General features: G+C 34.5%; 1 protein-coding gene across 2 annotated transcripts in view; it reads right to left on the reverse strand.

Moving 5' to 3' along the window:
* Positions 1-6,448: 6,448 nt before the first annotated feature.
* The window catches only part of LOC133517142 (hemicentin-1-like), a 292,977-nt gene continuing 284,940 nt past the window's right edge, over positions 6,449-14,485 (reverse strand). For both annotated transcript variants that reach the window (XM_061850306.1, XM_061850305.1), the window contains 3 exons: positions 11,844-11,948; positions 10,142-10,302; positions 6,449-9,120 (listed from right to left, as the gene is read on the reverse strand). In XM_061850306.1, coding sequence (XP_061706290.1) covers positions 9,001-9,120; positions 10,142-10,302; positions 11,844-11,948 — 386 coding nt within the window. In that variant the 3' untranslated portion in view covers positions 6,449-9,000. The remainder of the gene's footprint in view (positions 9,121-10,141; positions 10,303-11,843; positions 11,949-14,485) is intronic.

A 14,485-nucleotide genomic window follows, 5' to 3' on the forward strand; every position in this document is an offset into this window, starting at 1 on the left:
AATAGTCCGGAAACCTAGCATTGTGGCGCGCAGGCGATAATTTTATGTCACGCAATGCGGGCAACAATGAGCCCGTCCTACAAAAGTGAAAGAAACACGTCCTTCTATTGTCCGCTAGGAATTATAATAAATTGCACTTACCTTTACAAATTGAAAACGGTAGTTATTCATTCACTGTAACGCTAATGTTGATTGTGTTGGCTTTAGTGAACCGACATTATATACCTGTATATATGTGTGATTTTGTTATCTTTGACCCAATTTTAGTATACTCCATTTCCGGGAAAAATAGACAGCATTTTTATTTTCAGGACGTGTAGTTACCCTGTTACGTCAGATGTAAACAAACCTGTACCCCTTGTGTAAATAAATTCGATTTCGAAACGTGACGTACGCGTTTGCGTTTAGTCTCATTTTGTATTGGATTTAGAAAGAGCGCGCCAAGCGGGACGTTTTGGAAACTCAAAATCCTATACAAAATGAGACTTAACGCAAACGCGTTCGTCACGTTATGATGTCGATCAAATTTACACTAGGGGTACGGATAGATACACAAAGGAGATCGTCGATTTTGTTAGGCACTTCAGCCCAGAACAAACTGGAGCATTTTGGATTGAAACGAACGTCTAATTAATCTTCAGAATCTCTAGATTACGATAAACGGGAATGTGGAAAAATCCTGCACTAAAAACATGAATTTAGAAAGAAAAACTTTTGAACACCTATACGTATACAAGTGCAGTATATTTAATATAAAGTAACAAAATCTGGCGTGTAAATAAAACTGAAATTATTTTCTCACACACAGTTTTGTTATAATATCTTTATATTATATGAGAAAATGATTTCAGTTTTATTTACACGCCAGATTTTGTTACTTTGTATGAAAAATACTGCACTTGTTTTAATGATATACGTATAGGTGTTTAAACTATTACTTTTAATGGTTTGATCTTGCTTGTAGTTCATCATTTCCTAATGAAAGTAAACATATTGTTAATTTACCATGTCGCTGGCCCAATATCACAAGGTTCTATGTTACATTTTTAAGATAGTTGAAATTCAACTCAATATCACTATGAAAATGTTCAAAGGGTCTAGCAGGCTAAGCGAACAAGAAGTGCCCCCAACGACGGATTTTGTCGATATTTCTGGTAGTGTACTCTTAGGTCCTAAGGACCCTCCATGCTTAACATCAGACCTCGATTCTCTTTTGTTTGCGAGTTATTCAGGATAACGTAAAATAATTAGGGTATCATTGAAAGTGTCATATTTTATAAACGATTCAAGTTACGTGAACCAAACAAAATTATATTTGATAACAATAAAAAAAACTACAAAATGCATATTTTTTACCAGCATCCTGTCCTTAAACTTCATTGCAAAAAATATAAATATTTTTTTCCTTCCAATTTTTATTTTTCTTTTCGCGGAGGTACACCTCCAAAAAAATATGCATGAGTAGCCACTAATTCCCACTACATACACATATAAAAATATTTGCACAAATGTTCGTGCTTCATGTCAAAAAAAAACGATTCTCCAATAAGTAGTCACTGGCATTATATGTACAAGCAGTAGGTTGCAGACGCAGAGCCAGCATCGCCAATTGTTGTGCATGTACTCGCAGAAGTTGATGCTACTGCTTTATGTTTATACACTAAAAGCCGACACTTACCACACAATAAATCATTTATGCAAATTAACATATTAGTGCATTTGCTATATAAATCAGCCTCTTGCTCTGTTTCTATGCATTTTTGTTTCCCACGGATATTTTTTAATGTTTTTTTACAAGACTTGCACTTAATGTTTTCCATTTTCCACTACAAAATGCAAAAAACAAATGCAGATAATATTATGTGTCAGATGTTATCAAAGCTGACACGTCATCGTTGATGTACTTCTATCTGTACATATAATGCCAGTGACTACTTATTGGAGAATCGTTTTTTTTTGACATGAAGCACGAACATTTGTGCAAATATTTTTATATGTGTATGTAGTGGGAATTAGTGGCTACTCATGCATATTTTTTTTGGAGGTGTACCTCCGCGAAATGTAAAAAAAAATTGGAAGGAAAAAAATATTTTTATTTTTTGCAATGAAGTTTAAGGACAGGATGCTGGTAAAAAATATGCATTTTGTAGTTTTTTTTATTGTTATCAAATATAATTTTGTTTAGTTCACGTAACTTGAATCGTTTATAAAATATGACACTTTCAATGATACCCTAATTATTTTACGTTATCCTGAATAACTCGCAAACAAAGGAGAATCGAGGTCTGATGTTAAGCATGGAGGGTCCTTAGGACCTAACAGTACACTACCAGAAATATCGACAAAATCCGTCGTTGGGGGCACTTCTTGTTCGCTTAGCCTGCTAGACCCTTTCAGTTCATTAAAGGGAAACATAGAACCCTGTAATATTGGACCAGCGGTTTGTAACACTTCTTTCAACAATGATAAGGTTTATTTAAGGTTGGCATTTGCTTGCAAATATTTGACAGATTGAGAAAAGATGGTTGCGTTTCATTCTATATAAGGAGTATAATATGATCATTATTGTGATTACATTAACTTTTCCAAACTTTTAACCAAAATGCAAAGTAAAGTTAGTAATTTTCTAAGCTACGTATTTTAGGTTTTTTGATAGTCGTTTGAAATCCAAACTTAGGTACAAAGAAATAGAAAATAAATGGTACAGTGATATTTGTAACAGTATCGAAACGCACGTATGTCAACCATGGGACAATGCCAGACAGTGGCAGTTAATGTGAAACTAGAATAGATATTTGTCTCTCCACATAAAGTTTAGTGAAAGAGAGTTTTTAACTCCTTGGTGAAACCTCACGATTTGTCTGAAGTTGAGCGTTATGTCAATGCTAATAAAGATGTTGACGACGGCAAAGCTTTTGTTAATAAATATATTTAATTACGGAAGTGAATAATATAATGACTTTTTATTATGTATTTCTAACTTCCGTTTCATTTACACCCAATATTATATATTTTTGCGGAATAATATGCGTATATTATTATTGCAATAGTCTGTACTATATACGTGATGGTTTTTCCTCCGGTCCCACAATCGATGATCTCCTTTCATAAACGAGGGTAGTTTACTACAGTTGAAACCAATAACAAACTGCGTGATTTACCGAGAGTCGGTCGCTCGCGGACCTGAACTCGGGGTATACTATACTGTATGCGGGCGCGCTCGTGACGTTATTTTGTTTCTTTCAAATCGCGAATGATATGAAATGGTGCCATGATACTTTTTGAGTGGTGAAAATTTACTCAGGGTTCAGAGACTATTTATAGCATCGTCTATTCCTCGCTGCAGTAAAGTGCTTCGCAAATTAAACGACAAGATGCAGAAACGTGCAAGACTTGCATTTCATGGCTTGCACTTTGATCAATTCGTGGTTCATAATTACTAAGTACCTAAGTACGTATGTACATAAGTACAATTTTTTTAGTATGCCTAAATGCAAATAATGCCAGCTTAGTTTAACCATTTATAGGACAACGGTCTAAAAAAAAACATCTTGTAACCTGTACTGAATTTTAAGGACTATAGAATAGCGATAAGGCTTGAATAGAGTTTTTTTTTCAGTCTTGTTCATTTCAAAGTTTTAAATGTAATACTGTTAACTGACCATTCGGAAGTCTTATTGCAACTACATAAGGTCTGGGTCTAGGTCTATTGACTATCGAGTCAGTTACGGGCTTACGTACTCATTAGGGAGACGTTATCTCTCTGCAATAAGGTTTATAAAACTTCGTCACTTAACTGTGTCGACCGCCAAATTAATGACTGCCGCCGATCGGATGGAATGAGGGTAGAGGCATATGCACTCGTAGTTGGCCACAAAAGTTAGAGGAAGTTTTGAGACAACTCTGTGGTCCTATTTCTCACAAAAAAATGTAATACCTACGTGATATCAAAAGACAATACACGTGATTTATTATTTTTCGCCCACTTGCTTATGTTTCACTTTGGTCAGTGATAACATAGTCGGTGTATAAAGGTAGAATGTTTGTGCACAGAGCTACTTGAACTCAAAGTTATAGTTCAAAAGTGATTACTTTTACGCATTTAAATAGCACATCAATGCACTACCATGTTTATACATAGATAACAGACTTCCAGCGAGGCTATCTTTCCCTTCGCCCCCGAGCACGAAATAGTTTGCCAACTCCTGAATAGAGATGCTTCAACAATAACCCTGATAGCACTCACCGCCGAAAAAAAAAACAAAAGAATCCCCGGCCCAATTCACTTGTATTAATCCCGGGCGTCATTGTCTCAAAGATTACGACCCCCGTAACCAAAGTCATAAACAAGAGAACTCATCAAAGGCTATGATGTCCTCTCCTTTAAATTTGCCACCTTTCGCGTCACAACAAAGGGGGATAAAAATTCTTATCATGGATTAGAATGGGCGCCGGTAAACAATCTCTGACCTTTTTTGACTTTCTTTTAGGATGCTATGTAACCTCTGTTTGTGGGAAATAAGTTAATTGATTCTGTTTCTAGATGAAGACTTTATTTACATTTCAATTATAATACCTACCTTAACAGTTTGCTTGAACTTACTCTTAAGATTTTATATGAGTAATACATTCTTAACACTGTCATTGGAAAAACAAATGGAAAATATGTGTAATGAATTGTGAAATTTTCTCATACATTATTTATTTTATCTACATGTACTTTTTTACGATTAAGTACTTTTTTTTTTACGGTGGAACGTTACTTGATATCGAACGTTATGGCAGTTGGGGCCAACTCTGGTTTGTCTCTGAATTGAAAAACTACTACTTTTGAGTGACGCCTATAAAATTTTCATTTACCACAATTTAAAGTGAGTCCCTAGTGTAAATTTATTCGATTTAGTGACGTGACGAACGCGTTTGCGTTAAGTCTCATTTAGTACGGGATTTAGAAATAGCGCGCCAAGTGGAACGTTTTGGAAACTCACAATCCCATACAAAATGAGACTTAACGCAATCGCGTACGTCACGTTACGCCATCGAATAAATTTACACTAGGGGTACAGTTGATCGTGTAATTAGTTAATGTATAACATTTATTTCAATCAATATATTTCGGAGATGCCACCTTTCGCGCACACCTGCAAAATGGCAACGATGCCGCAATACCGATACCGATCGTAACTGACGCGCACGTAACCTGCTTCAAAGCAGCAATGCGCCTGCGAGCCGCATCGCTAGTACGGCGCGTGCGCGCCAGCCCCAACACCATCCTAACTATGATTGCGGATAGGATTGACTGTCCGTACAATATGCACTGTTGCGGGCTTCATAAGCCCAGTAACGGTGAATGGTTATGATTTTAGTTAAGATATTTATTGTTACTAACATAGTTTTTAAGTTTTATCGTACATAATTTCGTATTATATGAGCCACACGAGCTTGAAATAAACGTTAGTTAATTTATTATTTGAATGCCTTTCTTTATTTAAAAGTCAAATATATTATCAGTAAACTACTATAAAATAAATATCTACTTCCTGGTCTTCATAATTCAGTCACCGGCTTGGGTGTGTTACGAGTATTTATCTAGTTTAGGTAAGATTGCTAACAAAAATTGTTATAGATTGATTTTAAACTAATCTTTGAACCCTGTGGCTATCACATCGGTGAACACTAATTTCTTCCATTGTACAGATCCTGACGCTTATAATTAATTACCTATGCTTATGTCAATTTAGTCTGGGTTATATCTGCCCCTTATGCGTTGCGAAACCGTCACACTACATCTAATGATACGAGTATACAACATGAGTAATTTACAATGTATCCTTAAAGGCTACATTCGGATAATGAAAGCAGCAGTGTTGTCGCTGTCAATCTCCTTCATAAAATGAGTAATGGATTGAACCTTCTAATGGCGGAAGTAGTAATGTGACAACATCAACACAATTGCTCAAGAAAATCGATAGAATCGCTATTGAAGTCGCTATCCGCAGTACTACTATAAGAGAGCAGATTACCACCCACTTCAGTTTATTAGGTTACTAATTTATTTAGGCCACTTCACGGATACCGAACACTTATCATCATATGCGTATATTGTTTGAAGGAAACGACGGAAAGCCTTTACCCAGCAGTGGGGCACTAAATTAGACAAATAAAAAATCATGTCATCGTATTATGTAACTATTAAGGTGAAAGTGGAGGACCCGCGCGAAATCTTGCCGAATTAGAGGCATCTTGCCGCACGAGGGGTTATACAATAAGGTCCGTCAAACTCATTTGCTCATGTCAGACGAAATCTACGGTCTATGACATGTATGTATACTATATGGCACTCAGCTAAAACTGAATAATGATGACGATAGTCAGGTATAACTTTAATTTTGTCTATTGATCAGTATTTACTAGCGAAGCAGGTTGTAGGTTACATTTAAACACCAAATTTACATATTTTGCTAATAAGCAAATTTATTCCTTCAAGAAACATTACACATATTTATTTTAGATTAACGATATGTCAAGAAGTCTTTAGAAAGTCAGAAAATACAATATCTTAGCTATAAAATAAACAAAAACTTGTACTCAAGCAAATGAAACAACCATTAAGGACATCACCATAATCATCAATCATGATCTCATATTACAAATTATAGCACATTTTCACCTTTAAAATAATACGAATTCCGGACACCAAGTGCGAAATATTGGTAGTTAAAATATAATTCAACATATTTCATAAATAATTCTTATTTATATTAGTGTCATCTATTTACATATATACAAAAAATCTATTAAACATTTACTTAATTTATAGGTATATGTATTACTTTAGAATTCATAATTCACAAAGACTACTTACATCGTTTTAGTGTTACACCCCAAATTAAAGTATAAAGTATAACAATTAAACTTTATAGCATCACAGTGAATTTATTTTTATTAAAAATTATATGCCGTACAAAGTTGTTAGAACTAATTAATTATTAATAGCAGAGTCATTTAACTACTTATATTTTCTTTATGTATTCCACTTATTTATTATAATAGATTTTCCAAAATTGAGAGTCGTCCTTCGTATTTCATTCGTAAAATATTAACCCCCTTATTCATAAACGTGTACTAAAGTTACGGTGCCGCTAATAATCGTTTGTCCCTTTCCGACGTATTGGTATGATGGTAAGGGACAAACGTTATTAGCGGCATCGTAACTTTAGTACACGTTTATGAATAAGGGGGTAAATGTATAGATATTATTATTGACTTGAACATAAACTCCTGGTAACATTTTCTTATTTACACTATGACGTAACATTATCAATAATGTTGTATTCAGAAAAACTAAAGAAATGGGCACCTGTTTTGTTAAAGAAGATATAAGTTTGTATTCATTAATTGGTTATGAAATACCTTTATATTTAATTGGATTTATTGTCCTATGTTTCATTTTAAAACCCATTTAAAGCAATATTTTTAATTATAGTAACATTTGTCGCAAAAAAAACAGTATATTTCAAGGATAGCGAAAAAAATTGAATAATTATAAAAACGTAACACAAACATACAAAATTCGTCATAACTACCAACTTATTTTACTTTCACATATTTTTTTATTATTATTGAGCCAAGATATTAAAATTTTAAATATGTGCAATTGATATGAAAATTTATTATTATAATAGATTATCCTTGTCAACAATTTATATGGTAATAAAAAAAATGGTTGCTTTTATTTATTAAAATCTTGTACCTAACCCTGGTTAATGTGTTTTGAACTTGCAGTCATTCGTTATTCAAGTAGTATATTAAGCTATAAGGGCATTAATATAGTCCACATTGTAAACGAGAGTAAAGTATTTAATTTTGTAACTCAAGTGACGAGATTGAGTTTTACATACAACACAATTATTTTCATCACACCTGCTTATAGACAAAAATTAAATCGGTCAATTGCAAGTCGAACTTGCACCGCTTAGGTTGCATACAATAGATAACCCTTTATAAAGTGTTTTTTTTTTTTTACCGAGACATCTTTGATCGCATATTTTATCACACAATAAAAAAATCTCATCCGTTACAATTATTGTTTATTTCAATAAACAATAAGAATTGCGACCTGCTTATATTTTTAAAATAAGTCAAATATTAGATTTAGATAAGGTATGGATAGAATTTATCAGTGTCAAAAGTGACGTTTTCGTTTGAACGTCAATTAAACGTATCCAGAACTAATATTATTTTACGTATATTAAAATTAGAATCAGGCCATCAATAAATATTGAACGATAATTAAAATAAATATGTACTATTTAATTTGAGTATTTTCTTACCTGATTTACAAAGAAATATCCGATTCATTGGTTCGCATTAATAACAGGCCAATTCGAACGTGCACCTAACATCCAAACGGTATTATATTGGAATCATATCAGATACCTAGCTGGTATTACCTAGCTTCTCGCTCGCACTAATAGGTACTTGTCCGGAGAAGTCTGAGCGAAATGAACGCGTGTATGACAGCTAACTAGTATGATTCCAATATCATTCTAATTGGTTTGTTAGTGGTACATGCACAAGCTCTACCTGCGTGAAAATACCTACCCAAGCAGGTGAGATGAAACAAAATGCTTTTGGATCAAAATTATATTTTATGCTAATGGCAACAGCTGCAGCATTCAGAACTTAAATTTAATATGGTTTTAATATTTATTTAATTGCTCGCGCTTATTGGTGCGAGCCCAATGCATTGCAAGTCATGTCAAAGTCATATCATAACAATCACAAAACTAGTTGACTTTTCAAATTTAAAACCGGCCTCCAGGAGACAGTCTTCAACAACTTCAACTTCTTCGAAACCTGCTTCATAATCGGTTTAACACAGAATATAGGCCTATTTACCCAAAATAAATATAATAACGCTAGTATAAATTCGTGTTCCTTTATTTATCCATTCGAATTTTTTGAGCGTTCTCTCTCCACTTTGTCAAGTTATGCCGACTAGACGCAGCTCTCCCGAGTGTTCGCCAGAAGAGGAGTCCTCGTGGTGACGACCTCTCTTCGTCGTGACAGAGTGCCGCTTGTTACGCTGCGTCGATCATCTGCTAAGGTCCCAATACTCTGTGTAAAAAACACCAATTATGTTTATGTTAACTTACTTTAAATTAGCGAATGATATACTTTGTTGATATAGGATTGTTTTTGATATTATGCTTTTTTAATTATGCATAATTGACATAATTCTTTAAGTTTGGTTGATCACCAATTTCCAATTATTTTTTTTGTATTTTTTTTTGTACTGATTTAGCAAAATATAATGTACAGTCAGCGTCAAATACTTCGTAGCAGTCAAAGTGGCCAAATAGTTCGGTACACCATACTAAATATATGGTGTACCGAACTATTTGGCTACTTTGACTGCTACGAAGTATTTGACGCTGACTGTACATAGGTTATTACATCTACATATTTGTAGGTAGGATAGGGTAGGGTATATCTTTTTGTCTAAAACTGGAACGACGTGGAAACCGGTAGACCAGTGCGAGTTGGACTCGCCCATCGAGGGTTCCCTAAAAAATTCAACTTATTTGTGACGTTGCACGGAAAGTACATTATGGCGGTTGGCGCTTATGTCGCATAGTATTGGAGCGTCGTTAATAACAGCGTAAGCGCCAACCGCCATAAGTTACCATGCCATGGGATGTCACTTTTTTACAAACGTATAGTTTTTCGAATTTTCTCGATATTTCTAGTATAAGACAACATTACTAACTCGCGATTTCATAGTTTCATAGTAGTGGTTATTTCATAGTCAACGAAAAGTACCCAATAAGTTTTGATTCCTTTGAGTGTCGAAATATACATTTTTTGCGGCATAAACGGCCGTATCTTTGTTTACGTTAACTTAGAAGTATGATTTTTTCACTTGCGGATACGGATACATTATGATAGGTATTATATATTCATAATTTCAACAAATTTACTAAAGTTATTAAAGAACAAACTATAAAATTCAAAAAGCTTTGAAATACCGGGATGTGCTCCTAACCAACTGAAATTGCAGTTGAATGTAAGAACTTCGCTTCGCGTCGCTCGTAACTACACTAAGTTATAGGGTTTTGGTTGGGTTTTTCTTTCTTACCTGAATATCTGACGCGGGAGTGTTTGGCGTGTGTGGAGCGTTAGATCGCATGTCCTGGTGGATGCTATGCGCGCTTCGAGAGGAGCCCACGGGCGGCGACATGACAGCTCCATAGGGTGGAGGCTCGGGTGGCCGTTCCAAGTCTCGAGCGCAATTGAAATCTATATCATAAGATAACAATTGAAATCTCTAAAAAATATTACATAAAACTACATAAGTACATCACACGTATCAGAAGTACCTATTATCACATTTTATGGTACAGCAGAGGACGCTGGTTCGATTCCAGCCTGGGGCATTGGAGGCCTTGGTCACTTTTTCTTAGTATATGACATTTATTTCAGTCACTTTGATTTTAATGTCGATCTCTTCTGAATAATATAATATTATAGGTTTATAGGTTTCGCTTTAAAAAAATATTTTTACAAAGTTTGAAATAAAGGAAAACCTATAAACCTAGTTTTTCATTGTGTCAATAAAATACTAAAAATCATGGAGAATGGAATATATTTAGAAGTGGAAAAACGATTTCTTTTTTTGTATGGGCGATCATGTGGTATATTTCTCTCTTAAGACAAATATCGACACACTGCTCATATTATGAGATATATTGCAAAAAATAAATATGTAGCTAGAGATGGGTAACTACTCGGGTAAATACCTGAGAGCGGGTATTTTAGTTATTCGTCTAAATGTGATATGATGACTGGTGTGTGAGTTTAAATTTGATTAATTTAAATTGTTTTTTAAATTTTAAAATGGTACATATAATGTATATTCAAATTAATAACGAAAGGTTTGAAGAGCATTTTCCGTGCAGATGTCGAAACTTTATAGAGCCATATGTACTGTGAAACGTTGTACGATACACGTGCGAATATACCTATTCGCACGTGTATCGTCAGTTATAGTGAGGTATTGCGTGTCGAAAGTTCTGTTATCTTTCATATTCATATTCAATAATTTATTTGCATAAGAAAGACATACTAATGCATGCGAATAGGTATATTCGCACGTGTATCGTCAGTTATAGTGAGGTATTGCGTGTCGAAAGTTCTGTTATCTTTCATATTCATATTCAATAATTTATTTGCATAAGAAAGACATACTAATGCATGCAAATACAATTTCTACAAATCAGCTTTAAATTAGATATTAGGTACATTGGTAAAAATAAAAAAAAAAGGTGCATTCGTTTAAAAATATAACATGAAAGAGATTATGTCAGGTTCAACAAAACTCGACTCTTAAATTAGAAACGGGAGCATTTATGCAATTCGTTTGGTACAATGCCGATGTAAATATGGACGTAAGTAATGAGAATGACGTGTAGAAGGGGAGTGCATATTAAAAATGGTTGGTCTCTAACAGCACTGGTTCTATCGACGAAGGCATGTAAAAGCTAATCGTAGATTGCGCTCTCGACGGTTGTCGGTATACCCCATTTCATTTACTATGGCGGGGTTCCACTTGAGATAGTCATTAGGCGTAAACAATACAAGTAGTAACAACGACAGATCCGGCCGGATTATGGCCAAAATCACGCCTGATCCGGCTGTATTGAAAACCAATCCGGTTTGCAATCCCTATTTGTAAGATTTGACCGATGTATGACGTTTGTGTGCGCTAGCTTGCAAATGGCGCTATATTTCTATCAAAATGTTAAAAATCTAGGTTAAAAAGGTTTCCAATAATCACGTACCTTTACCCAGGGGTATTACGTCCGGATTTTTGTCATCGGGCTGAATAGGTGAATGGTTGTTGCTCTGAATTGATCCCATGTAAGCCTTCACCGTTTGAATTGGAGCTGAAAATAATGTATTAATTATTGTTGCTTTCTCTTGGACTTCAGTCATCTGCTTTGCTAAAAAATATTGTATTTAACTTCCGTCCTAAGGGTTCAATACTATCACACGGTATCATTACACTATTTTGCAAATGTTAAACGTTTTCTTATTTACTTGCGTCTTCTGACCTCAAGACTCAAGTAGAACAGTTTTTAGTTATTGTTATTTTTCCATTCTCATGCATGCTCTAAAAGTTGGTCATTGCTGTGTTCTGGGATGTTTGCTGAAAGTGATTAGTTTTTGCTCTAGGGCATTTCACTTACGAAGTATTTTTATTATTTTACGATAAGAAATTAAAATTTGGTTTTCAATGAATTTGTTAAACAATTTCCATTCTGAAATTTTCCCCATTCCATAAATACGATATTACAAGAAATACTATAAAAGTTTATACTAAATCATGTTTCAAAAGATATGAATTTTCTTTTTACGTATTCGTAAATGAAAAGTAGTGTTTATCTCGGGTGAAAAATCTAATACAGTATATTTATCTCTATTAGGAGCATTCCACGGGTTGTCCCGTACAGACGCATTTCATTTCCTGTATTGCGACTTTTTATGTTTCTGTGCATATTTTTTACCATTAGCCACAGAAAAGAAAACTCTTGTACCTGCAAACCCTCAGAAAATTCGCGTTAGTCCGGGACAACGGTAGACAATTTCATGGAATGCTCCATTATCATACCGGCCATTATTGTACGTTACTTTCATAAATTTAATTGTAATATGAATCATTTGTTAATTGAATTACTGAATATATCTACGGTGGATATGTCAGAATCAAAAGTGACGTTTTTGTTTGAAGAAACGTCACTTTTAACACTGACGAATCTAATCCATATCGTATCTTTAGGAAATTTTTGACGTACCGTAGATATATTCAGTAATTCAATTAACAAATTATCCATATTACAATAAAATTATTAACATAACGTACTCAGTTAAAATAGCAATAAATAGGGACACTTTTAATGATTAAAATATTAAAATGAACCGTCTGATTTCACCTTAAGCTAAGTAACTTGTTAGCTAAGAACTGTAAGCACGACCTTCTTCTAGTAAAGCAGATAAGGTTAGGGTTAGAACTGCGATCCTCAACCTACTCAAACGGTTGACAGTTAAGTAGGTCGAGTTAATTTAGAACTATAAACCTTCACTAACTCCGACGGTACTCCTTTCAGTAAGTTGATTAAGTTAGATTATAACTGTGACCCTCCAACAACCTGATTAAATTATATTTTCAACACTGCGGGTGGTTACTATTTGCTGAAAGTTGTTGAAGTATTGTTACGTAAAATCCTCGTCCTAGCGTTGTCACAGCAGTTGGATCACGAGTCAGTTGGGGAGCGAAATTTTAAGAATTTACATAGGCACTACTTTTTACGAAAGCGGGTGCCATCCGATCATCCAATCTAGAAGGAAACTAGGCTTTATTGGGATGAGTCCGGTTTCTTCACGACTTTTTTCGTCACAAAAAAGCGATTGGTAAATAGCAAATGATATGCTATCGTACAAAAGTTTCAAGAAACTCATTGATAGAAGATGGGGTTCGAACCTGCTACCTGCCTACGGTTTGAAAGTAGCATGCCTTACCATTAGGCCACCAACGCTAAGTGAAGTATATAACAAATATATTTATATGCAAATGCAAATGTCGGTAAATACCGACATTACGAGTACGAAACGCGTAGAGTTCTGGGCACCAAGCGTCGCATATAGGCGTCGCGTAGCCGTCGCATAAGCGTAATCGTTTTATAACTGAAATCTAATTAGTTGAAATATGTAGTCGCGGCGTCAGATGTCGTCGGCGGATGTATCAACGATCCTACTTTCTCGTCAGATGAAGATTTTTTATTGTTTGATTATGTCAGAAGTTTTGTTTTTTACGCGTGTATTATGCTACGCCTGTCCTAATGACGCGAAAAATCTCACACGCTACGCTACGACTACGCTTCGTGTGCGGACTTATTTGAACTTGTACGTGCTCGTAGAGCTCTCTTTTTTATCAGAATCAGAATCACTGTCACTGTCACAAAGGTTTGTACTGATAAAATGCTTTTAATAAAAAAACTTTTACAGTACATATGGTGCTACTTTCCCGCACGCATGCGTGAATGAGCACGTTCCGTGCATATCTCGAAACTTTAAAGAGCCATATGTATTGTAAAACGTCGTACGATACACGTGCGAATAGGTAATTCGCAATTAATGTGTTTATATGACTGTTTGGTTTCTGAATAAACAAAACAAAAAATATTTTTGCAAGCATGAACATATTTGATTATACCTACATATGCAGTTATTCGAATCGTTGTTAAGAACCTGACTAAAATATACTTATATGTATAAAGTACAATGTAATAAATAATTGTAATTAAAACAGTTTTTTCTATGACGTACCTACTCGATTTTTAAGAAAAATGAATTTTAGTTAATAATTACTTCCATACACACTACATCCAGAATTTTATCGATAACGCTCAAATATCAATTATGC

Source organism: Cydia pomonella, chromosome 4 (assembly GCF_033807575.1).
Source record: "Cydia pomonella isolate Wapato2018A chromosome 4, ilCydPomo1, whole genome shotgun sequence".
NCBI classification, from domain to species: Eukaryota; Metazoa; Arthropoda; class Insecta; order Lepidoptera; family Tortricidae; genus Cydia; species Cydia pomonella.